General features: G+C 41.7%; 1 protein-coding gene across 1 annotated transcript; it reads right to left on the reverse strand.

The window, feature by feature from the left end:
- SLC5A8 (solute carrier family 5 member 8) lies at positions 1 to 25176 on the reverse strand. The gene is made up of 15 exons (XM_053978137.1): positions 24832 to 25176; positions 22708 to 22773; positions 18760 to 18811; positions 17183 to 17250; positions 16158 to 16312; positions 15084 to 15224; positions 10917 to 11046; positions 9471 to 9559; positions 8109 to 8221; positions 6724 to 6791; positions 6329 to 6415; positions 5001 to 5194; positions 3722 to 3825; positions 1961 to 2046; positions 1 to 454 (listed from the first exon to the last, which is right to left on the reverse strand). The coding sequence occupies exons 1-15, from the start codon at positions 25162 to 25164 to the stop codon at positions 323 to 325; spliced, it is 1818 nt and encodes a 605-aa protein (XP_053834112.1). The 5' UTR covers positions 25165 to 25176; the 3' UTR covers positions 1 to 322.
- Between the last annotated feature and the right edge of the window lie 1641 nt (positions 25177 to 26817).

The following is a 26817-nucleotide window of genomic DNA, read 5'->3' on the forward strand; positions in this document are numbered from 1 at the left end:
TTCCCAAATAAAAAATTCACTCTGAGGGTGAAATGAGATTAAAAGCAGATATTTTCCAGGAGGCTCAAAAATATCAAGCAAATATTTCACATAGAAACATTGCTTTAGGCTCTGTCACCAAGATCCAGAGAGAGTGAAGAAGTGCAAGAAAAACCTGATTCCTTTCTTGACTAATCTCAAGGTCGTGCAAAGGCGATAGTGCCACAAAGCTCAGCAGGTGCCTGCCCATGACCCCAGCAGAGCTGGTAACTGACCCAGAGCAGGAACGTCAACAGTGCTTGACATGAGCAAAACTGTCCTCATGGGCTGACACGGCCTTGTGTCATATGTGAAGACCATTGACTTTGTTCTTGTCACTTGCAACATCCATTTCAATGTGGCTAAAGGCAGGGTTGTCAGTTCCTTCGTCTGCCACAGTAAATGGTTTCCAGTTCAACACTTCCACTTTCTCTGGCTAAAAAACAGAAGACAAAAGCAATGCTGTGAAACAGAAGAAACCTCTCTTTGACCTCTCTTTGGCCAGCAGAGTCGGGCCTGACATAGAGGGTTGCCTTGCAGGAAATCATGTTGGCTGCTGACAGAGCACAAATACTTTGTCATTGCAGTAGATAATATTTTTCTAGGGGCATGGAAAGTTCTGTATTGCATAAGGTACTAATGGTGTAAAATGTTCTTGTAACACAAAATGTTCTTGTCCTGCAAATTGGCTTGGGTGTGCAAAGTTCTAATTGCTGTTTTCATGTCTACTGATATGTCACCACCAGGTCTTTGAGCTATTGACTCCCAACCCTTCATCCTTGCCCCATCTGTGACAGGAAGAGCAGATTAACATGCATCATTGCTTTGATGTCACATTTCTATTAAATGGAATGAGATATTGAGCTCCTCATGTGCTTTGTTAGCCCTGATTTTTATCTCATCAACTTTCTGCAGTATTTGTGATACCAACTACTTGTTATTCAGCTCTTAGCCATATAAGAGACAGATACAGAAAGAGACTTGTTTCTGACTCCAGGCATAAAAAAGTATGGCTGTGGACATTAGCTTCCATGTAGGTGCTGGATTGTTCTGTTCTTTTTCAAAAGACTTCAGGGATTAAATTCCCAGACAGTAGAAACAGATGTTGACCCATTAAAGACAGTGAAGGACAGTAACTGGATAGCTTACCTCCAGTACTGACATGGGCAAATAGCATTACAACAGTATGGTAAAATATCCCTTTTTTTTCACTGGTGTTCTTATCCAGAAACTGAAATACATAGGATCATTCTAGAAGGAGTTGTCAGTATCAAGGAAAAACATTTTGCAAGCTGGACCATCTTAAAGATATGATTATTGTCTGAACTACTGAACAAAGCTGAGCTTGAATGTTCAGCTGATGATATTGATTGAAAAGTAATCTGTAGTTTATTTTAAAAAAGTAATTTCCCTGTATTCTCCCTTCTAATGGATGTTAGTACCCAATAATATTTCCCCTTTTCTTAGGATGAATGCTAGGAAACAGATACGCTAACTAGAAATGTTTTCTCTCAAACAGTAGCCAAAGTTACCAAAAAATCTGACCTTAGAGAACACATGTTCACAAAGGAAGCTTTGCTGAGTCTAAGGTGTGCCTTGGGGCAGCTTCCCAGAGGCCAGTTAGGGAGTATTTTAGCAGAAACATGGAGAAAACTGACCCCTTTCTTAGTTGCTTCTCTGTTGTTGACTGAAGCTAAGCTGTGGCAAAACTGCTTCCTTGCCTGTGGCAGCTGCCTTACTCCCACCCACCTTGTGCTCTGCTACTGCCTTAAAGCAGATAGTCCTATCAGGCAGCATCAGGTGCTATTCATCCTGATTGGAAAAACCAGGAAATTTGTTTGCCTTTTTACCCTGGAGGAAAGATTTTAAGCCAGGAAATTTGTTTGCCTTTGCACCCTGGAGGAAAGATTGATTTAAATCAGAGATGCACAGTTACACTTACTTGCTCAGTTTCAGACCGTGAGAAGTTGGACAGGAAATCTTCCTTGGTCAGCAGGAATTTAGGATCCGTGTTCTGCTTTAGTCCTCCTACAAAATAGACAAGTTTTATTCAGCCAGCTTTATACATGCAAACTATGTGTCAGACCCCAGCTATGGGCACCAGGCCAGGCAAGCAGGACAGAGTCGTGCAGCAAAAGCCATCAAGCAATCAAAGACCTTAGGGATCACTTCTTTACAAAAATGTATACCCTGCCCCCCTCAATATATAAAATGATCCCTCAAAGTCTATTTGAAATGCCTTAGCTATTTCCTAGCTTCCTAGATCTTCCTTGGATTTCCTATTTTGGAAAAAGTTGAATCTGGCAATCACCAGAGAAGAATGAATCACATACAATGATGTCTGGGACTACTCTGCAGTCCAGGAGCTGTGGCACCAAGTGCTACCCTGAACCCTGAGCTTCAGTTCTCAGCTCCCTATCAGCAAGACTCCTGTCTCCAAACTCACCAGCAATTTTTATAGTGAATTATTTAAGGACATCCCCAAGATGGGGGGATGAGGGTTAATGGAATGCCTGGGCATTTTTAAGGCATGGAAGAGTAACTATTCTTGGAGGGAAACAAAGGAGATGTAGGTGCTGGGAATTAGCTCTGCTTGCCACCTGAGACTTAAATTGCATCTTGCTCCAGGAGAAGCAGGGTGACATTGTGACTGGGTTAATTCTTTTGTGCTTCTGTTCTTGGGCTGAGTATTTCTCATCTGGATTTATTGAGTTGTCTGGTTTTCATGCTTTGTTTCATGGCCTACAGGTAATCCCTAGCTGATCCCTATCTGGTAAAAAGCAAAATCTGAGTTCAAGCATCACTATAGCAATGGGAAGAGCATGTGCTTGAAAGAAAGTGTGGAGCAAATCTTCTAAAAATTGAGAAGGAAAAAAAAAATTAGATAAATGTAGCTTGTGCTTATTAGTTGCAAGGCATAGGGAAGTTAATGGAACTAAGTTTGTCTACTGAGTTTGGAGTTTCATAGTCCTGGAGCCATTGTGGATCAGTCTAAAAATTTGAAATCTAACAGCTTCAAAGACGTGGGCTGTTATATGAATTTGGCTAGGGATACTGGGTAAAGCTGTGGAAACAACTGATTTTTTTATTGTTTCTGCCATGCATGAGGTGAATGACAAGTGGAGTTTGTATCTGACCTGGATGCAGAAGTAGTGAGGCCGTGGGCTGGAACAGAACTCCCCATTCTTACCCATGGCAAGTTGCTTTTTCCCTTTGCATAAAAGTACTGGGAAACAGAAAGAAGCTAAAATAGCCATGCAGAGGCTCTGCAGCTCTTAGGCATGTTCTTGAGGAATGTGGTGAAAAGCATGCACTCTGTGGATGCAAACAACAGCCCTTGAGTGCTCTGAACTCACTCAAAGTAAAACTGCTTTTGTCCTCTAGAAGCATGGGTGTATATCCTTGCTCCAAGTTGTTGCCATGTTGCCAAAAAGACAGATGTCTTTTCTTTTCTTCATTTTTTTTTGCCCCTTAGGTTTAAAAATATGCTGAAACTTCTTTCTCCTTAGAGATTTGTAGTACCTTTTGCTGCGAGCAAAGAGCAGGAGTGGGATGCAGAAGCGCTGAGGGGAGGAAATTCGATTTAGGATGGTAACTTTTACACAGTGTTTGCAATAGGTTACTGGCACTTCCTGTGGCTCTCAGGACATCTTAGTTTGAAAGAGATCTGAGACACATTCAATCACAGCTCTGAAACTAGTACCTGTTAGGAGGCTGATAATTATCCCCACAACTACTGTGACAAGTGTCCCAAGTGTGCTGAAGTAGAGATAAGACAAGGAATACCAGTTGTCTGCCAGGGCAGGCCTAAAATAAAGCAGAAAAAGTGTTAATCTCTCCTTTTCTGTTCCAAAAAAACTTGAAATTGCTTGTTTCCAGACAGTATAAAAATACAGAGATACTTTTGAACCAAGCAACCTGGTAATCTTGAGCTACCTCCATACGATCATATGTGCAGTGAAAATTTGTTCCAAAATTTGCAGAACAAGTTCCTTTGTAAGAGACAAGGCTAGCCAGTAGAGTGAGGCAATGCATGAGACAGAACAGGTAAAACAGGACAGTCCTGTCTCTGCTATGAATCTAGTGCAGAGCTGAACACTCTAGTTATCCAGATGAAGGGATTAATTTCTTTAGCAAGGGTGATGTTATTTAAAGGCAGGGACACACAAAAAAAAAAAAAAAAGAACAAGGAAATCAACCCCATGCAGCTCTAAAGAGCAGAGTAACTGTCTTTACACCTCATTCTGCTCTCCCTATGTGCTCTGTTGCAGCAGGTGCTTCCTAGCAGCCAGGAGCAATGCTGGAGGGCTCATGCAAGAGGTGTGGTATATGAAACGCAGATGTTGGGCACCCAGTGTGTCAGGGTAACTCTTGATTGTACAACGCTCTAAGGTGTAAGGATTTGGAAACCCTAGAAATATGTTTTTTCAGCTTCTTTCTGCTCCTGCTGCTCTCTATATTGCCATTCATGTTAAATTTAACTGTGATCATCCAGAGTAAGACATTTGGCAGTTGCAAAGCAGAGGAAATGCCGTATATTGTACCCATTCTGAATGTACTGATTGGAACTATTCTGCACAGACAAGTTGCTGTAGGTAGAGCTGTTAACTGGCATTTTGCCCTTTAACTGCCAATTACTCTAACTCATATGACAGATTGTGGAAGCTAATCCAATAACTATAAATGATATCTTTGTTTAAAACTGTTGTCCACAGTAAGGCAAGTCCAAGCCTTTGAACTCAAATACTGAACTGATGCTTTTCAGATCAATAGGAATATTCACTTTGACTTCTGTTATGGGATAACTCAGACAAACTACTTCAGTCTGAGAGGAAAAAAAAATCAAAGAAAACTGCTGCATCTCAAACAGTGTGGTAGATAAACCAGAGAAGGATTGTTATAGTAATTCAAATACTGTGCAGATGTTTCTGTTTCTTTAAAAAAATACATGTTTTGTTACTGCACTTGATGAACTCATATACCTTTCTGCACCTGGTATGCTGAAAACCGTTGTTAATGGAATTTCTGTTGATGTTAAATTTCCTGAGGATATATTACAGCCTGCAGTCGAGAGATCGAGTGGCTTGGTTCTCTCTGGAAGTGGAGGATAAATCTGAGATCCAATTCCAACCCAAAGTGAAATAATGAAGCCACTGACAAGACCCACAAATGCCCCCTGCAAAACAAAAGGTGAAACTTGGATTTACATGAAAAGCAAAAGATATTTGAAGAAACAACACTTAGATGAGTAAGAAATAGTCAAGATAATCTAAACAGTAGTCTCCATAGCAGAAATGAAAAATACAGCTGGGAAGTGCTGGGGAGTTTACTTCATTCCCTTTTGGGGAAATATGATGTTTTCTCACAGCTCCTGAGCACACCTCTTTTTATTTGGCCACTAGGTCTTTACAAAGGATAACTTTGGTCTTCATGTTATATGGAAAAATCCTGCTTTATTTGAGGCTCCCTTTGAACAAATACAGAAGCAATTTTTCAATTTTCTCATGTGACTTGTTTTAGCGAAAAGTCTCTCCTACATCAGAGGTAGGTGAGGTTGTGGCTGAGAGCTAGTAATTTTTTTATTATTTACTTCAGTATATATATAAAATTTTCAACTGCAAAGAGGTAAAGATCAGTGATTAGTAAACCTGTAAATAGTGATAGTGAAATATTCTACTAATAATAATATATTAGTATATTACTATATTATTATAGTAATATTACTATAATAAATTAGTAAACCTGTAAATAGTAATAGTACAATTACTATTGCTAAATAGTAATCCCACCAGACTAAACCATGGACCATATTAACAAAGTTTGTCAAATCCTTTTTTTGATGGAAAACGTTTTTCATCTGGAAATTATAATTTTACAATATGGAAGCACTCTGAGAATACCCAATTTGGTCTGCAAGTGCCTAGACCCCATTTTCCTGGCCTGATCCCCTTTTGCTCAGACAGGCCAGCATTCTCTGAGCCTACTCGTTGTTCAGCTATATCTTGAGATGCATTGTCCCTGCTTCTAAAACTGGTTTTAAGAAATCCTTGTCAAAGCTTCATTTTTATTCAGATTATTTTCCCTCATCCAGATGTGTAAATCTCTTCATGGGATGGAAATTCAAGTTCCTATACAGCTCTATTTTCCTTGTGATAAGGAAGAGAAGGGAGCAAGGGGAAATGTCCTCACGGAAAGTACCAAAGGCATCTCCCTTGCTGCCCAACATCAAATTATTGGTGGGAGAGGGGGAAGGAGAAGCCCAAAATTGTCAATAAATTTTGGATGAACAGGTCTTTAAATTTCTACTTACAATTCCATTTGCAAAGGAGCAGAGGATTCCCAAGGCAAACAGTCCTAAAAGGGGGCCACCAACCATGCCAAAAATGCTGAGCGCTGCCTGAGGAAGAAAGTCTACTATCAGGTGCTGTGCAAGGAAGGTAAAGCTTCCAAAGTGACAAGAAGAGAAGATGTTCGGAAAGAAATTATGAGACTTTTTAAAGTGGTGTGTACTCCGTTGCCAGGATTTGCTATATGGATGCTTAAAACACAGGCTGAGCCATGGATGCTTAAAACACAGGCCATGGGCAGTTTCACATCAGTACCCAAGAAAGAATAAAAACTAATCTCATAATCCAGCAATTATTTTCTTACATAATTTATTCTGGGTCATTCAACATGGGCATGAAAAAGCTGTCTGGCACCTACCTGCAACAAGGCTCCCAGAAGAGATGCCACTGCAGCCATAGCAATGCAGACTCCACCATAAAACAGGCCTGTGTGTGAAAGGCAGAACAATGTATAAATCTGCCAAAATTTAAAAATCACTAATGAAAAAGTTTCTGTCTAACCCAGCATGGCCCCAACATCTCCCAAATAGAAGTGCTAACATCTGGAGTTTTTCTAAGAGAGTCTGAATTGGCCAAAAGGTCAGGTTTCTGTTTACATTAAGAAGAAATTATGCAAACTTGACAAAATCCTCTTTCTGTGAATTACTAAAGATTAGTTAATAAATGTCAGTCATATGGATTAGTCATAGTGGCAATAACCCACTTATTGTTCATATTTCTCAGCTAATCTCCTGTGTCATTGTCCTTATTTTGAGGGAATGATTTTCACTTCTCAGCCTAAAGTCTAGGAAGCAAAAGAGTAAATGCTGGCAGATCACTGGGAGCTGGCACAGTGACAGGGAGCATCCCAGGTCACTAGGACATAGTGTCTCTCTCCAGGAGCCATAACACTTGCTTACTTGTTTTTCCCACCTCTGCTCTGATGAGTTTCACTGCTCTAGCAAGAGGTTAATCTCACTATTTATTGTGATGTGTCAGGCAACTCATGATACCACAAACAACAATTTTGGCATAAGCACTGTTTGCAATGTTTAAGAAAATTCTCTCAGGTGAAAATATTTAATTCTTGTTACCCTCCCACCAGTCTGCCCTGCTCCCTGGTATGGGCTCCAACATGATACCGTGTTGGGACGAGGTATTTTCATTCTTACTACAAACACTTTCTTGGGCTACAGCTACAGCTGGTCACAGACAGTACAAGTAGCAGACGTGACAATTGCACTTCACAGATTTAAACCATCTGCTCCGTCTAGTTCTGATTCTCTTGGAGATACATTAGGCAGAGGAGCTAAACAGAGTGACAGCCTGAGAGTATATCAGAGAAGATGTGAAATTTCTTGTTCTCTGGAATATTCTTGGGACACAATTCTACTGCTTACATATCAATTTAAAAAATTACAAAACAGCTTCCTTTGCTTCTCATTTTTGACAGATGAAAGAAAAATAGCAGGCGTTTAAGTCAGAGGTGTTTGGCTTTGTAGAACTGCAAATCAATACTGAACACAGATGCAGTGCATCTTTCCTTATTAAAGACCAAACAAGATGGTTTCCTTTTTTCCTTAAACTCACTTGTCCCCCATTTGTGTAAAACCTACACAGCTGATCTTGTCTTCCCCAAATGTTGCACCAAAATAGTCCCACTGGTGTGAATTACTTACTCCTGACATGTACCATCATAAGCAAGGTCTGAATTAATCCTTCACTTTGTAAAGCAAAAGCAGAAAAGATGTTTTCCAGACATACTCATCCCCATGGAAATCCATGACAGCTTCTTTTCAGGGAGAGATTTGAAGTAGGGCTTAATGAGGTCTTCAACAGTCACAGCAGCTAGAGCATTGATGCTGGAGGACACCGTACTACAGAAGGCAAGATTTATACAATTTTTTTATATCTTAAAAACTGAAATTATAGATAACAGGTAGGTTACTGGCACAAGAGAAACTGCCACTGTCTAGAACAGTGCCTGCTGCACAGGTTTAAATCACTTATTATTCCAGAGAATGCAGCTAACAACTTAGAAAATTTGTTTAAAGTAATTATCCTTGGTGATACTGATGAAAAGTTGGGCTGGGCCTGGAGAACTGGATAGAAATATCTATTACATATAGCTAGACTGTAAACACTACTGGTATACATGATACCTTGACAAATTATCTACAGTATCTATTTGGGTAGGTAAAATTCCCACATCACTGTTTACTTTTAATGCACTCTCAGAGGAGGATTCAGATAATCTAATTATGGTCACCTAAAAATTAGGCATCTAGTTCAAACTGAACTACTGTAGGTTCCCTGTGGGATCAGAGAAACCAGCACTCCTAAGGCACAAACCAGGTGATCCTTTGTCTGCGTGTATCTTGCTCCTGCAAGCCACCAGCTTTTCTTCAGCATGTGAAACTAATATTTTGGCTGTTCCGTCTATTTATCTTGCTACAAGTATTCAGAATAATAAAAAAAAATATTCTGTCACATTTGTAAGTTTCTTTATTTCTATCTGCTTGCTATTGTTCAGAGCCTTTACTGAGAGAGACAGTGTTTCTTAAAGATGTTCGTTGGGAAAGCTGAACAAAAGACTCCCCAGTATGGGATAGAAGGGTACCAATCTGTCTCCTACAGTACAAATATATAATGATTGTTGTTTCTTGGGATTCATTCAGGACAACTGGAAGCCCAAGAACTCTGGAAAAGAAGTCTCTAAAGATCAGGGATAAGGAAAGGCAGATGGCTTTGAAGTTATGCATGTTTGAAACTGGGAAATTAAAGATGAGAAACAGGAAATTTCCTCAACTGTAGCTATGTGGTGTAACACCTATCCATAATACTCAAAAATTCCTATACCACAGGGGCTTTAAAAGCACAGAGAAGGATTTGTTAGTGCTTTACATCATGTGGCTAACTGAACTCCAAACAACTTTAAGTCCTACGACCCAAATATTGGAAACTATGGATTTTTAAGCTGCATCATCAAAGAGGTCATAGTGATTTTTTTAAAGACTAGAAATTAGCTAGGCAAAGAAATAAGTACAAAAGTTTTAGTATAAATGCAACTTTAGCTTCCACAGAAAAGGGGGGAAAAAGGTAGTAGTTTCCAGATCATTAAATTACCTTAATGTCCCACTGTAGGCACTAGCCACAAAAAGTCCCGGCACTCCTGGGAAATCACGCATGATATCCAGCACTAGGTATGGCATTAGCTGAAAAATTCAGATTAAGAAGTATTACCATCTTGCCCTAATTTTTCATCTTATCACTGTATTGTTTTTTTACAGCCTTCTCACTGGCATTCTGTCCAGCTGTTCTAATTTTTAATGCCCTATTTTGCTCTATTTATTGGTTTTTTACAGGGAAAACCAATCCTAAAATGTCCACTAGAGCTACAGAGAGTCTATTGAGACCACCTAGCTGAGGTGCTGTGCCATCAGGACCTTGGTTTCCATTGTCAATTGTAGAGGAAGTTAGGGCTGGGCAGCAGGTGGTCAGTTCTGTACATCACTCCCTTGGTGGGGCTGGGTGTCACAGATGCTTTTTCTGCTGTTGACTCCAGAAAAAGGGGTTTATATACAATCCAATAAACTCAGATATTGGAACCTGAGATCAATTTCCATATAGGAAGCTGCCATTTTTGACATTTGAAAGATCTGAGTGCTGGAAAGAGAGAGGAATTTTAAGATTTTCTTCCTGTGAACATTTTTTTTTTTACAGACAAGTTAATATTTTTAGTATCTTGCTTCCAACTTCTACCAAATGAATTTGACTGACAGGAAAAACTTCATTTCCTTCCAGTTTCTACCTTGTTGGGCTGCCTCAGGTGCTCCATTATCTGTCCTGGCTTTCCATTGGAGCATTATGCAGAGCCTGTGAGTATCTTAGACTTAAACTTACAAATAAAACTTATTTGATTTCCTTGGGCCCTAGCTCTGGCCAGTCTATGGGTTGCCAGAACTCTTCTTCCTCAGGTAAACCTGCTGCTCAAGGTCTATTTAGGGAGAGGTCATCATCAGTGGTGAGGTGGTTTCTCTGCAGCACAGTTGGATTGCCCATCTCTCCTTTGAAGGAGGGAAGGATTCACCATCACTAGCAAAGAGCTGCCTGCTGATAGCCTTCCTCCAGGTGCATGCTTTGAGCACAAGTATGTTTTGAACCTGAAAAGGATTTTGCCTTTGTCAGCCCAGAGGAATTTGGGTTGGATGACACAAAGCAGCTCACTGGGACCCAGAGTCACTCAAAAAGGTGCTGCTGCTCTCTTCCCCTCACTTCTCTTCAAAGCAGTTTCATGCAGTGTTGGCACTCCTGAACCCATTCTGAGTGAAAAACCCACACATTTGCAGAGGTGGGTGGACTGAGAACTCTCCACATTGCAGCTCTCCCTGCTGCCCACCTTACCAGGTGCTGAGGGACTTGCAGCTCCAGGAGCTGTAGTCTCAGCCTGACACAGGATTCCATCATGTCACTATTTCCAACCCCCTGACTCTTGAGCTGCCTTTGTCTGGTTATTATGGTGCAGAGGAAGGATACCCTCCCACCACCTTCCCCAGAGATGTGGGGCCGTACCTGGTCGAGTGCCGACACCTGGTTGGCCGTCCATGGGTCACAGTCTTTGTAGATGGAGTAGATGGCCAGTCCACACAGTGTGGCACAGGCCAGGATTACCCAGAGTCCCACCAGGTTGATGTAGAGGGACCTGCACCAAGACACATGGAAACACCATGTTAGAGCTCAACATCCCACAATAGACCCTGCCAGGGCCAAGCAAGGAAGCACCCACGCCTGCACCGAGGAGACCCTCTGGTCAGCAGCTGCCTGCTGGCAAGGGAGTCACCACATGGCTCCCAGCATTTCACCTGGAGTGAGATCACATTTCTAAATGTACAAATGTCACTTCTGGTTTTGGTGTCACAGTCTGAGCACTTTTCCCTGACAAAGGAGCTGATGGGAGCGATAGAGCAATCCCACATTTCATCATGTGTACGAGCTGTACATTGCAAGCAGCAGGCCAGAGGATGCGCTTTCCCCCATGCCACACCCCTTGACAAACCCCAAGCAGATTTGTAAGGCGGGGTGCCCCAGATCCAAGTGTGGGGTACCTTATAGTCAGCACCAGCATTCCTTTGCCTCTGGAGCTGTAGTATCATGCTTACACAACGCTGGAGTTGTTCTTGTAAAGCTACAAATCTCCCACTTCCTCCTGAGACAGTCTCTGTGGGAAGCAGCAATGAGAAACTGGGGCCTGGGACCTGGTCTAGAGCTGCCTCTGGCTACCACTTCCAGAGAGCAGGGATTTTCAACAAGCCCAGGGCTTCCCCTTTAATAACTAAACAACTTGGAGTCTGGTATCATCCAGAAACTCCATCACCTCCCCACATCCTGATGCAAGCTTCAGCTTCAGATAATGGTGAGACCAGACGTGTTTTCATCAGGCAGTAATTCTGCCATTGCCATACAACAGGCAGTTTCTATTGGCAGTGAAAAACACATTGTTCTCCTTGCTCAGTGAGGGGTTTTGCGTTCCATCTAAGTCTCTGGTTTTCTCAAATGTTTCTAAGCTCTTGATGTCTCCTGGGTCACAAATCTCTTGGTATCTCCAGGGTCACAAAGTTCTTCTTGCCTAGAGTGGTCATTTCAAGCAAACATATCCATTGGGAGCAAGGCCTTGAAAAACAGCCTTCCTTTCCAGCAGTTGCCTCTTGGTTATCTGTGTATCACTGATAGTGATTTAACTTCCTGACAGATCACATAGCCTGGACCTGTGCCAATTGGTAAGACCTCCTCTGGGAGGACATTAGGTTTCTGTGAAAATATATCCATGCTTGTAATGCTTCAGGAGGCCTTAGTGCTTTTGGTTCCCAAGAAAGTAAGGGGAAACAGCCTTTGTATTTCTGTAGAGGACCAGCAGGATGAACAAAGAAGTAAACTTAACTTTATAAGCCTTGTTAGACATTGAAATGGACATTTTCAGAAAGGTATAATGTAGATTAACTAATTGAACTATCAGTTTTATACAACAGAAAAGCTATTGGCAAGCACAATGCAAACTCTTAGAAAATACCTATATAAATAAAAGCTGATTTTTGTATAGTAGGAGAAACTCTGCATTTTTGCCTTGTATTTGCAATTAGGGGGTGGTCTAAACACACGACCAACAGCACTTTAAATTTCTCTCTAAACTAATTCAGTAAAAATGAAGAAGTCCTCTTCTCATAGATGCTTACATATTGATTGGATGTCTTGCATCCACTTAGCTGAAGCCATTCCTGCACTGGCATAATTTATGTTGATATACAACACCCAGAAACTGATTTAGCACAAAATTTAACCAATGAGTAAAATCAATCCAACTCTTTTGAACAGATGTAATAGAAGAATTAGCCTAGAGCCTGTAGTAAAGATTAGAAAGTCAAGAGAAACACACAGAAGGAAAATAGTTTGTCTTGTTTTTAAGCAATTCTTGTTTATAAACTGTGTCAGTGTTTGAAAGACAACTTTTTTTTTCCTTCTGATTTACATCCCAGCTCATGGTACACCCTGTGACTAAGCAATGGAGAATAATAATTGTAGCACTGTTGGAGGGAGGTGTTTCCATTAATTCTGTGTGAGTAACATGGGGTGGAGATTGGGTGAAGTAGGCATTTTGACTGCAGAAAGATTATTTTCAATTGTTTGTTTCAGTCTGGCTCTAAGAATTTAGCACTGAAATATGCCAGCTGATGACCTTGAAAGGAAAGAAAAATGTGTTAGTAGCCCATATTTTTCTGACAGTGTAGCTCTCCTGCTCTGAGTGCCTCTTATCATTCAGATATAAGCATTATGTTCAATTTGCCTAGTGATTGTTCGAAGATGACAGAATGTGCTCCTACCTACTGGTGTTCCTTGAATGGGGTGAAATCCTTTCCCAAAGCCCGAGAAAATTCCTGTTCTTGTGCCACTGTTAAAGGCCTTCCCAAAACCTGCAAGTTGGGATCTGTGAAGGAATTCTTTTCTGAGCTCTGATGTGTTACTGTGCTGTCTCTTAAAAAGCCTTACAGTAAATGGCACAGGGGTAAAAAACCCTATTACTTTGACCTGATGACATTTTGCACTTCTGTGTACAGATTAAATGACAATAAGAGGTACAGGCCAACAACATGACCTGCCAAATGTGTTTAATTACACTTGAATATGAACTAGATAGTCACCACAGAACAGCAGTGTTTATAGTTGTGACAAGCTGCAACTATTATGCAAAATGATTTCTCCATACAGAGCAAATATCTTGCACAAGCAAGGCACAAGCAAGATGCCACAGAATCCAACCACCCATGCCAGCAGGACAGGGCTCTACTGATGAAGGCTCCACAACTATTAATATGAGAGTCTAAATTCCATCCAACCCCTACAGAACCAGATAGCTTCCAGCTCTGGTGAAAGCTACTGCAACAGCTCAGAAAACCTACCCTGAGGCTGCCATGGTGTCAGATTCCCTCTGGTCACACTGCTTCTGAGACACTCTGGAGGTGTCTCTGCTCTCAAAGAAGGTAGGGAAGACTTAAGAGAGGGGCACAGCCCTAAATGGAGCAGATGCTAGGAAGAACAGCCTGACTGGCACACAAATCTGGCACAATGTATGCATCTATTCTCCCATATGCAGTCACTCCAGGGAGATGTGGGATGTGCCTCCTGCCTCTGCAGTGCTGAGAACCTAGAACCCAGCCATGTGCCACAGAGTGCAGAGAAGCAACCTGGTATGCTGGAAATGTGTCAGGGAACCCTGGAGATGTACTTGATAATGAGCATCAGCTCATTCTTGTCTGCAGCACAAATGGCTGAAAAGCAGATTTTCTTTACTGATAAAAACAAAATATTTCAGTTGTAAATGGTGCATGATTTTGTGGTATTTTGCTAGCTTTATGAAGTGAAAGCCTTCATAAAGCTTCTTCTCTGTATGTCTCTGTGCCACAGAATGACTGAATGTACAGGCACTATTTTCATGATGTGTTTTCATGATGTGTTTTCATGATGTGTTTTCATGCTTTTATATTTCTTCTATAAATTAATTTCATGAGATCACTAGTAATTCTTAAATTCTGAGCTGTGAACTAATGGAATGGTTCTAAAGACAAAGATAAAATAATAGAGCTAGTAAATATACTCCATTCTAGAATAAAGGCTCATCAGAAATGTTTACACTCGAGGAAAACATAACCCTCTGCCAGTTTCCACAGTTAATTCCTTAAAAATATGTCATTATTATGATGAACACAAAATACATGATTGCTCATCAATTTTATCACTAAATAGATAATTTCTGGGTTTCCTTACACCTATATTCATTGTTATGGAAAAATATTTTAGTCTTTACTCATGCAAAATCCTCACACAATGATTTAGGTTTCGTAGAGCAGCAATTGAAGATACTGTCTTGATATGACTTCAGCATAAGTACTACAATATTTAATCTTTAGGTTGCACATAAGCTTAATGCAGCTATTTCTATATGAAAATACTGGTGCAGTGAAACATTCAGGCACAAAGTTCAATGTTACAGCAATCACATGTAATTCATATACCAGTAATTACTGTGCCAAATTTCTTCTACCTGGTCCACAAAACAGAAGGCAAAAGTTGTTAGCCTTTATAAATGCGATTTCTACAGATGAAATACCCACTCGTTCCTTTAAAAAAAATATCTCTTATAAAGAACAGCCGCTGCTAAATTCAGACAGTAACTGCAGACAGACTTACAATTTTGCGTGGAATCTGTTTTTGCATGCGATGTATCTCTGGACTTGGGACTGGTTAACCCCGTATATACCAGTCCATGTGAAAGTCCCACCTATAACAATCGTCCAGAAGGTGTGTCTTTGCAAAGGATTGGGGTCAAAGCTACAATGAAAGGAAAACGAGAAAGCAAATTCAGAATATGAAATTCTTCTTAATATGTAAAGACCCTAATGCTTAGAAGAAATAATTTCTCCATGCTTGTCCTAATACAAACTTTCTTAATTTGGCCAGGTTTTGAACATTAAGTTACTCTAGCTTTACGTGAAGTCATAGAAAGCAAATTTTCAAACTCGGAGCTGACATCCTGAGCCAGTGAAACACTCTGAAGTGTCCAAAGGTGAAGCTGGAGAGCTTTATTTGCCTATAAACTACAGTCTTATGTAAAGTTGTATGATGCTTATGGTGGTTGTGATGAAATGATGCTGCAGTAAAAAGTGTAATGTGCCTGCTTATCTAGAGGGACATCAGTCTAACACCAGTATAAAGGTGTGTTTACAATCCCAGCCTTTGTGGACAGAGCCTCTATAAAACATTTTGCTGGTTTACCTCTAAGTAAACAGCAGATTTTAGGTGGCCATGAACAATTATTATTTTTTAATCAAACTTTAATATAGCAATAAATTATATTTATCTTGGTGAACGCTGTAGTATTGTTTCACCTATTACATCTTTATTCCTTTTCTTTTTCCATCTGTGAACTCTGTGACTGAGAGAAGAATCAATGCAGTACAACCACTGCAAATGAGCCAAACAGATTGAAATAAATTACTGTTCATAAGAAGAAAAAATTACCCCTAATGAATCCTTAAAATACCTACTTGACAAAGGAAAAAGGTTTTTCTCTTTCCAGGATTTTGCATGGAGTAAAATATAAAAAATATCCCTCAAACTAGGTAAGCTTGTTTAAAAATGTACAGAAACTGGGTCACAACTTCGGCCGTCCTCCTCCTACAGTAGCAGTTTAATTTCAGAGTTAGTCACATGAGCTCTATTTGTAGGAATAGAGAGGCACATCCTCTGCAAGTACAAACTCACTCCCAGAAGTTTAATCTTCCTCCATGGTAGGAATCATTTACAATGCGTCCAATTCCCTCCTGAACCACCACAGCTCGTATAATCACAGATGAAAATCCAGCAACCATGATTCCAACCTGGAAAACGTCTGTCCACACCACTGCCTTCAGACCACCCTGCAAGAGGAAGAGCATGTATCAGGTACAACAGAGCAGCAACACTCCCACTTTGCACTCACATTCAACTAACAGAAATATTACTATCTGTATTATGCATAATAGATGAATTTCATCTTTAATGGAACTAATTCTGACTGATGTCTTTAGGAATTCTGTTCTGGAAGCTATTCAAGACATCCTGGCCCTTTTTTGAAGTGCAGAGAAATTTACTTTGGCCATACACATAGTTTAATCCAGTATTTCCTTCACCACATAACCTGATTCAGAAGTTTGTATCAAAAGATAGATCTTCAGACTATCTTCAGACTGCTCATCTTATTTTATATAAGTAAGTACCACTAGCTCCAGAAGGTATACCATTCATCTGAATAAAAATAAATATTATTTAATCCACCACATGCAAATAAATTTGTCACTGAGGTTCCATTTCATCATTTCATCTAGACACTTGGTCAATAATGCTAAGTTAAAGACCAATCTGTTCATGTGGCATGCTATTTTCAGTGTCACTATTCAGTAACACACAAGACTGTTACAGTTGCAGTGTTTGACAAATTGCACAGCAAAACCCTACTAGATCAGAAGAAAAATCACAGGAGAATTTGTAGAAAGGGAAATCTACCTTTTTTGCTATTCTTTCAGCAACAACAGAAGTTTGAGTGTATCATAACAAAAAAGATTTCAGTTGCATAGAAACTGCCTATGCATTCAGAGAGGTCCCTGGATAACATGGTCTTGTGGCTACACCTGTAAAATGTAATTCCATGGAGTAACCTGATTATTAGGCTTCTTTTTAATAAATTCCATATTTGATGTATTTGATGTGAGTGGTGAAAGGAACCCTTCTCAACTGAAGGGCCCACATACCAGTGTGCAGTAGAATGTGCAGACCACGCCAGTCGCCACCACTGCGCCCCATAAGTCGAAGCCAGTGACTGAAAGAGAGGGAAATAGCACCAGTGTGAATGAGGCACTGGGGACAAAACACTGAAGGCCAATTATTGGAAAAAGCTAGACATAAATTAAATGCAAAAGTAGGAGGTATAAATGGCAATGAAAAGATCCATGTGTCTAAACCATGGGATTCACCCTAACTAGTTCTAAAACTGAAACAGTTGTTACAGATTTGGAAACTGCTAAAAAGCTGAGATTCATTTCAGGATCTAGGAAGCTATTGCCTTTAATGTGAACACTCCCAAACAACACATCCAATATGGCTCAACTCAGGAAGGTTTTAGAATACATGTCCTTCCTTGAAACACCTGCGTAGTTGCTACCGAGCCCTTAGGCAGGGATTTAAACAAGTAAACAGTTTGCAGGTTCTCCACAGAGATAAAGTTGTTCAAGCATTGTCTGGAAGAAATGTGTCAGAGTAAAAGCCTTCCTTCTATTCTTCCTTCTCTTAAGGATTACGTCTTCCTGCTATACAACACCGTGCTGTGGCTGACATACAGGCTGTCACTGCCCCAGCTTGGCATGCTCACCTGCTGCCAGGCAGGGCATCAGGGGCTCCCTGACAGAGAGCTCAGGCTAATGAGAAACACGGAAACAAAACTAGTGAAATACATAAGCTACTCTAAATAGGAGACAGCTAAGTCATAGCTTGGTTTAGCATGTATTTGCAAGGCAAATATAAATATCAAAGACACAAAACTTGTGGGACTTATACACTGGAGGAAACCAGTAGAGAGACTGTTGGGTTTTTTCCTCCTTTTTCTTCAATGAACAGGGCAAAAAAAAACATTTAATGAGCAGAACAACTGTGACTTGATTCTAGCCAAAATGATTCATTTTTTATTTGCATTTTATTATTCCCTTTTCTTGCCAAAGGAACAAATTTAATGGTGTCAGATTAAAAGTTTAATTTGGCTCCATAGAAAAGTTTTGCCCTTTTAGAAATTAATGTGGCTCATTTTCAAATCAAAGAGTCATTGTGAAGTAGAAAATGGAAATATTTAACTTCGTAAATATCACAATAAACATCTTAAGTTAACAATCTCTTTGTTGTTGATTTGGTTTTCCTGCTAAAAGGACAGATCCCATTAAACAGTTCTAGGCAGCCCAAAATCATATTTACAGAACTTTTGCTTTGCTCTCATCTTGAAGAGTAGCACTTAACCAGAGGAATTAAATTTGTCTTTAGTGCCTGCATTGCCTTAAAAATTTGCTTAAGCCTTCTCAACTTTTCTGAATAAGCCATTATCTACAGGTATTGCATCAGAGGTAGAGTAAAAGGGAGCCAGTATTCCCACGAATCTCTTCTGTAATTCGTTTCAGGTAGGAATTAAGGGACTAGGATTACAGAGTTCCCATTAAAAGACTTCACAGTCAAACCCTGAGCTATATTTTTAGCTGTTGTATTACCAAAAAAAACCCCACCATACCAATACTATATGCAGAAAATTTTTATCAGTAGAGGAACAGTTATAGTATACTTATTTTACCTTGATTTAGTGCTAAAGCTGGAGCATAAATGACAATACCAGTGTATAAAGTCTAGAGCGGGAAAAAAAAAGGGAAGATCAAAATAAATATAAATTCTTGGAAAGGTGATAACTTTCTGAAATTCTTTTTTAAGCATCTACGTAGTCTATATTTCCTAAATTCGTAACTGTTGACAAATAATTCCAATTAGAAGACAAATGTCTGAGGCTATTAAACTCTACAGTCTCACAGCCAAATGTTCTTAAAACAAATACCAGGGACTCTTAAATATAAGATCCATCTTTATCTTCTCCTGGCTTTTATAATTAACTTATTCTATTCCTTTAAAACTGCAAAGGAAACAAGAACAAAAGGAAGTTAATGAGGTTTACACATGGTTTGTCAAGGAATCTCTTACTATCATTTTTTCAGTCTCGAGATCAATATGCCTTTCAGTATACAGCTATAATTTGTGTGAGTAAGAACACAAAGTATGACATTAGTTAGTCATTACGGATAGCGTTACAAGGAATGTAACCTTCAGCCTGTAAAACAAAGCCATACATTATTATATTGTCAACCACAGTAAAGATACAGACAAATCAAGGAGCTACTCCATCTACCTTTGTGGGCACAATGAGATTCGTACACTGATATCCTCAATTTCTTTGTATATGGTTTTAAATCCTCTTTGCTTCTTTATCACTGTTATTACTGCCACAAGTTCAGCTGTGACATGAGTCAGGAGAATAAAGCTTCCAACTTGCTGATAACTTCTGTGAAGGTCAGTGATCTTAATTCAAAGTATGTGGACCACCAATAGGTTGTGAGCTGACATGCATCAGCTTTCCATGGCTGGACTCTTCTGACTTTCTGATTTACAGGGATGGGATTTGGGCATGGCAAAACAGCAGAATCAGATGTCATTCAGGATTCAGCCAGCTTCTGTCCTTCCTGCAAGTATCCACCCTAGGCACAGATGGCAAACCAGAGCAGGATTGCTAACCGCTGAATTACCTGCCATGGCTTTTGAGCAGATCAAAGCCAGTCCCTGAGGTGGAGCTCTACCACATGGCCAATGGCTATGCTGGGACAAAGCCAAGAGGTAACGGGAGTGAGCAGTTCTCTAGCTGTATAAAATTAGTGTGGAGAAGCTGCTTCACCCAGCCTAACCTAATTGCCCTGACCTACTGCTACACACCTGCTAGAAGCACATGCCAGAAAGGATAGGGGGACAATTGGGGAAATAGTTATTCCTACCTCTGTGCTACAGCCTGCCACTGTGCTTGTTTCTTTCAGTGCCATAAGTCCTCTCTAGATTTTCATATATAGCTTGCATGACAAGAAAGCTGCCGGTCCTGATTAGTCCCTGGTGAATATCTCCTACAACTACCTACACCACCTCCCAGCCAGCTCCTGACACCTATCTAGCCCAGTCAGTGTTTGACTTGCTGTCCATACAGTGACTGTCAGCATGTGCTGCTGAAACATAGAATCATAGAATGGTTTGTGTGGGAATGGTCCTTTAAAGAACATCTAGTCCAACACCCTTGCCATGGACTGGCACACCTTCCACTAGATCAAATTGCTCAGAGCCCCATCCAGCCTGACTTTGAACACTTCCAGGGCTGGGCCATTACACTTCTTCTCCAGACTACCTGGTCCAGTATCCCACTATCCTTGTTGCAAATAAATTCTTTTTTCTATCCACTCAAAATATACCTTCTTTCAGTTTAACAGGCCTTGTTAAAAAGTCTCTCTCCACCTTTATCATAAGCCCCCTTTGAAAGGCTGCAATAAAGTCTCCCTATAGCCTTCTCTTCTCCAAGTTTAACAATTAATCCCACCTTTCTCAGCCTTTCTTCACAGGAGATGTGTTCCACCCCAAAGACCATTTTTGTGGTCATCCTCTGGACCCTCTCCAAGAGGTTCATGTCTTTCCTGTGCTGGGGACCCCACAGGCAGATGCAGTACTTCAGGTGGGGTCGCACAAGAGTGGAGTAGACAGGGAGAATCGCTTCCCTTAACCTGCTGGCCACACTTCTTTTGGTGAAAGACAGAATTGACTTTCTGGGTTGTGACCAGACTTTCTGGCTTGGTCAAATTTTTCATCCACCAGTATCTCCAAGTTCTCCTCTGCAAGGCTGCTCCCAATCAGTTCATCCTTCAGTCTATACTGATATTTGTGATTGCCCCAATCCATGTGAAGGACCTTGCACACGGGTTTGTTGAACTTTATGGGGCCACTCCTGAAGTCTGTCAAAGTCCCTCTGGATGGTGTCCTTTCCCTTTAGCAAATCAGCTGCACCACTGAGGATGGTGTCATCCACAAACTTGCTGAGGGTGAACTCATTCTCACTATGTCATTCATTAAGGTATTAAATAGTATTGGTTCCAGTACACACAGCACTCATTACTGGTTTCCATCAGAATATTTAACTGTTGACTACAATGCTTTGGATGCAATCATCAAGTTAATTCTTTTTCCTTCTAATAGTACATCAGTCAAACTTGTACCTCTTCAAGCCTTTTAATTCAAGGCTTGAATTAAATGGCAGCATGAATTAAATGGCAGCATAAGAACTTGTGGCTTTCTCATATACAGCAAATAAGTGCCAGAAGCCTTGAATCATCAGAAATTAAAATTTGTCACAACTATGATCACATTTTTGTGTCAGTTTAAATAGGACTGATACAATCTTTCTGCTTCTTCAGTAGGGTTTTTTTGGTTGCATTATTATAAAACCTTTTCTTTACCTTATTTTAAGTATTAATATTCACAGAAGAGTTAAAATTGCACTATTCAAATCATAGTAGGTTTTCTTTCCTCACTAGTATTTAATTAATTCAGGTTAAATTGTAAGTGCTTGGCAGAGAAAGCCACATATAGATCTTTGGTTAATTTCCTTGAGCATGTATTTAAGTTGCACAGAATTATTTTTCTCATCTTTGAGGCAAAGATTATGCTTAGATCTTCCAGCTTACACAACTGTGATGTCTTCATAGTGCTGGTGAAACAGTGTCAGGTTTCACACATGCCAGCACTCTACTTTTTCCATGAGCTTGTGTATCTGTAAAAACCAGCTAAGCATTACTGCTCAAATCAGTAATGAGCACTGCATTGGGAATTTGCATTACTGGTGCAAGTGTGATTGCCCTGTGACTTCTGGTGTGCCATAAAAAATACAAAAATGGACAGAAATAAGCATGCACCTTAAAAAGCTTTCTGATTGCATAGTCATTCTTACTTTGAATTGCCCAAAAGTCCACTTCAAAACTGTGAAAAGCACACATTTTTCTTCTGGTGCATTTGACATATGCTCACTGACATTTAGAAGCTGTGGTCCCCTACTGACTCTTTGAAAGAGCCAGATAGAGCAAACTGTACCAACAATAATTTAAGAGATTGCTTTAGCTTAACATTCCCCAGGGCAGTAATCTTCTAATTCTCAGTTTGCAGACACCTAAGGTTTTTCCAGTGGTGGTGCAAACCCTTGTGCAGTAAGTAAATGACAGCTCCTGACAGCCTTTTTTGTCACCTCTCGTTGACCCTTGAGAATTAGTCAGACTCCGAGAATCCACACAGCAGAGGATGAAAACTGCCGCAGTAGATAATTGGCGCACGTTTGCATTTTGAACTCATTGCGGGTTTCTCCAGCAGGCAAGCGAATGGCTGCTCTTCACACTGCTATCCTGTAGTGAAGGGTCGCTCGTCTCTTGGCATGGTGCTGATGTCAAGTGACTCCTCTGGGTATTCAACAGTGCCCACAGAGACCCAGGAGGTAGGTAGCCCAGCACCCGCTCCCCACCTCATTGCTGTGCAGCAGAAAGAGCTGTGTTTCTCCTGCTCCCAGCCACCGAGGCACTGTGGTAACCTCATCAGCTGCTCAGAGAAAGCAGCCAGTTACACCCAACCAAATAATTCTGGTGGCCCCAAGGACTACAGAATAGCTTTGAAGTTTACTTGCCGTTTGTATTATGAAAAGGACTGTTCCACAGAGGCGTAGATATTTATTAAATCGGAGTTCTAAATACTGCAAAAAAGAAGAAAAAACAAATGCTTATATTGAAATTTGGCACTATTGATGGAACTAGAATGAAGTGATAAGCAATACAGAAAAAGCAGATTGTAGTTTTTACATTTTCATGAATGGCCAAAACTCCTAGAGTCCCCTTTCAACTTGGTTTTCTTTACAGACCTCACCAGTGGGTAATAACATGCAAACAAGTGAAGCAGACATAAGCTAGTCACTATTCAACGGTGTCTACAGAAAAGACTGGAACATATTATCACAGAATCACTAAATATACTGAGTTGAAAGGAACAAAGATACACAAGAATCATCAAGTCCAACTCTTGACTCTGCACAGGGAAACCTAAGAGTGGACAATGACATAGCAGCCAAAAAATAGAACCCACTAGTTTTGTGAAATCAGAGAGAAAAAGAAAATATTGTGACTATTCTTACATCTTAGTCAGTGTGGAAACTCTAGCATTATGTGTGTCCATCTGAACTGCTGTAAGAGAGGGCAAAAGATTTTCAGCAGTCAGCAGCTTCTCCCCATGTTAACCTCATCTTCTGCACTGCCCAAGGCAGCCTGCCATATTCTACAGATAAGTCAAAATTTAGCCTTTTGTGAAACAGGAACCCTCACTTTTCTATCAAGCCTGGAACAGCACAACCTCTAAATTAGTCTGTCATGCTGTAGAGCAGATTTCTTACCACCATCTGTCCTAAAAGCCCTCTTGGTGTGTGGTTGTACAAAAGAAATTTCATTTGCCTGACGAATCTGTTCAATCAACACCGATAAACACTGAAGTATCTCAAAGGGCTCACTCATGAACTGAGCATTTAAAATGTGATCTATGAGCATGTCCACACAAGGAAGCAGTCTTGAACCCCTGGACAGACAGAAAAGGTTGTTAAAAATCTGAACTCTGCCCAGAAATAGATGTATCTTTTATAGGTGCATTACTGATTCAACACCAAGATAATCAGTGAGTTTCCAGTTATGATCATAAGCCTTTATTTAAAAGAACCCTATATAAGTATCATCATGACAGTCCAAAGATTAGTAGATTAAAATACACTGGAAGACACCAGAGATTTCTGCTGGTGAATTCTTATCTAAATTCACTAACAGAAATCTTGTTTTCAGCCTCCAGTGCTGCAGTGACTCTGTTCAGTATAATAAAATGCTAAAGACCAAAGTAGCCAGTCAAGGACTTTCACCTGCACTGATGCTCCTTTCCCAAAGTCCTCTGCAAAATGAGCAGTTTGCTTCCAAATCTGCAGCTAGGAACTATCTCCATGCAGGAAGATAAGCGGGCTGTGTGGACATTTTGAATCAGAAGAAAGTACTGACCAGATGCTTCCCCATCCCAAAACTGTCAGACTTGGCCTGTGATTATCCCACTGTTCCAGCTGTGTCTGTGCTGGTGGTTATAGCTTTAACTTACATGCTGTGCTGAAAACCAGCTCAGCCTTATTTTGGTGGAAGTATGAAAACTTTCACAGACACAGAGCATTTGCTGACCTCCTTGTATAATAATGAGGGAGAAGACAGTAGTGTAAACAGCCTCAGGTGACAAGGGGTCTCTTCAAAATCTCTAGGAACAGCACAAATACATACTCTGCCAAAGGGTGACTTTCGTGGTTGCACCTAAGCTTAGAAACCAATCTGGAGGGAGCATGATGTGATGTGATAACTCTGGTTCCTATAGTAGATGCTTTTGTGTTCTTGTTTGGGTAGATTAATTACAGATGATTAATGACATGTCACCATCCAAGGTGCATCAGGATTACTCCACCTACTGAACTGAGTATCTGGCATGAGGAAATAAATCTGGTATGACACACAGCTCTTGAACTAAGGCAGCAGGGTTGAGCATCACCTGCCTGCAGAGACAGTGTGGGCAGTGGGGACAGAGAGGGTTGCAGCCTGCTCTCAGGAGTGTGGTGACATAGAAGAGCCCAGAGTGCAGGGAGTTTGGGGGAAGAGAAGGTGGAGGGCAGACATGTAGAAAGTAGGCAGGAGAAGCCCCCCAGCTCCCTAAAAGCTGGGGAGGGATTCTTTCCACTCCACCTTACCTCATAGGTGCTGGTAATGCCCAGCTTGTAGAAGACTGGCAGGAAGATCTCAGCGCTGCACAGCACCACCAGGCCATAGGTGATGGCAAAGATGCAGAAGATGGCACCATAGCGATAGATCTCAGCAGGGGTGCCCAGCACGGTGACGGCCGACATGAAGCTGGCGGTGAGGGAGAGCGCAACCGGGAGGGCACTCATGCTGCGGCCTGCCATGAGGAAGTCCTTTGATGTCTTCTGCCCACCTCCCACGAAGGCGTAGTAGATGCCAATGATGGCTGAGATGAGCAGCATAGCTGCAAAGACCACATAGTCCCACACCGTGAAGCGCCCCATTCCACCCGAGGAACTCACCCTTGGAAACCAAGGATCTTCCCCAAATTCAGAGGGGCTGCTGATGCCTCCGCAGGGCTGGCACGGGATGGCATAAGCAGGAGGAAGCAGATGGGAACGGGGCCTCGGGGAGGTGCCTCCCGCCTGGGCTGGGGCAGGTGTGGTGCGGTGACACCAGCGGGACAGAAGCAAAAAGGTGCGGTGCGGTGCGGTGTCCGCGGGTGGGACAGGCGCGGTGCGGTGTCCGCGGGTGGGACAGGTGCGGTGAGGTGTCCGCGGGTGGGACAGAGGTGGTGCGGTGTCCGCGGGTGGGACAGGTGCGGTGAGGTGTCCGCGGATGGGACAGAGGTGGTGCGGTGTCCGCGGGTGGGACAGGTGCGGTGCGGTGTCCGCGGGTGGGACAGGCGCGGTGCGGTGTCCGCCGCCGGGAGAGGTGCGCTGCGGAGCGCCCCGCGCAGGTCCCCGCCGCGTGTCCCCGGGGGCGGGAGCGGGCTGCGCCGGGAGCCGCTGTGCGAGTGCCGCAGCCGGGACGGCGGGCGGGCCTTATACGGTCCCGGTGCCCGCTCCTCCCCGCGGCGCTGAGCGCCCCCGCGGAGCGAGAAGGGGCGGCGATCCCGGGCCAGGGCAGCCCGCCCCGCGCCACGGCACAGCCCCGCCTGAACGCTGTTACACCGCAAACGTGGGTCGTGATCCAGAGCTTCTGGAGGGAAGACATTTCACAGGAGAGTTCCCCAGGATGGGGAACCTACCCTCGCTCATTAGCATATTCCACCATCTCCCCAGAGGGCTGAGGTGAAAATATCGTTTAATATACACATATCCATGAGTTGTGCAATCTGGAAGGAAACTCACTGAATCAGATTTACCAAGACGAGTTGCTGAACACTGCAGTTGTGCAACAGGGAAACCCTGTTACCTGCACTATGCTCACAGAAGTTTTACTAACTGTCTTCAAGTTCAGGAGTCAAAGTGCACAGGAATATCACAAATGGAGCTTCACACACCTTACCCAGAGGGGAGTACATCAAAACCACCTATGTGATTTTAAGGTCATGCATGTCAATTGGTGGAGATGTGCCTATCTCTGTAGCCAGCAGTAGACACAGGACTAACAGCAAATACTGTATTTGTCCACTTTGCCATATATTAGCAGCCCTAGACGGGGAATGAAGATGAAAAGATGCCAAAGCTGACTCAGATGTGCTTGACAGCAGTGCAGCCACACACAGCACACCTTGTGGCAAGAGTTTAGAAGCTTTGCACAGTAGCTTTCCATCTTGAGATGTACATTGGCAAAGTGCTATGCTGGAGGTGATTACATAATAAAAGTCAGAACCACCTTAAGGATTAAAAATTATCCTGTTTTCCTTCATGGAAGGTAGAATAATTTTCCTTCCTGCCCAGCCTCTTCTGGCTCTTATCCACAGCTGGATAAGCTGGAAGTAGTCTTTGCTGCAAGTGCTCTGGGTTCAGCTCAAGGTGCTCTGAGCTATCTGTATCTGACCATTTTGAGACATGGTTTTCAGCAGCCTTCTCTATCTTAGACAGAAATGAAAATGACCAGATACCTGACAGCCAAGCACAGATGATGGGACACTTCTCTCTCTTTGGGAGGTCTGGAATTGCAGGCCTTTTGGAGTTATTTCTGAGTGCATA

Source organism: Vidua macroura, chromosome 5 (genome assembly GCF_024509145.1).
Source record: "Vidua macroura isolate BioBank_ID:100142 chromosome 5, ASM2450914v1, whole genome shotgun sequence".
NCBI lineage: Eukaryota > Metazoa > Chordata > Aves > Passeriformes > Viduidae > Vidua > Vidua macroura.

Excerpts from the sequence above, each read along its gene's own strand:
- SLC5A8 (XM_053978137.1), bottom strand. The coding sequence starts at position 25,164 with ATGGGGCGCTTCACGGTGTGGGACTATGTGGTCTTTGCAGCTATGCTG. Across the intron at positions 6,416-6,723 it reads TTCTGGGAGCCTTGTTGCAG|GCAGCGCTCAGCATTTTTGG; the intron begins GTAGGTGCCAGA and ends TTTCTTCCTCAG. Across the intron at positions 5,195-6,328 it reads GCTCCTTTGCAAATGGAATT|GGGGCATTTGTGGGTCTTGT; the intron begins GTAAGTAGAAAT and ends TTTGTTTTGCAG.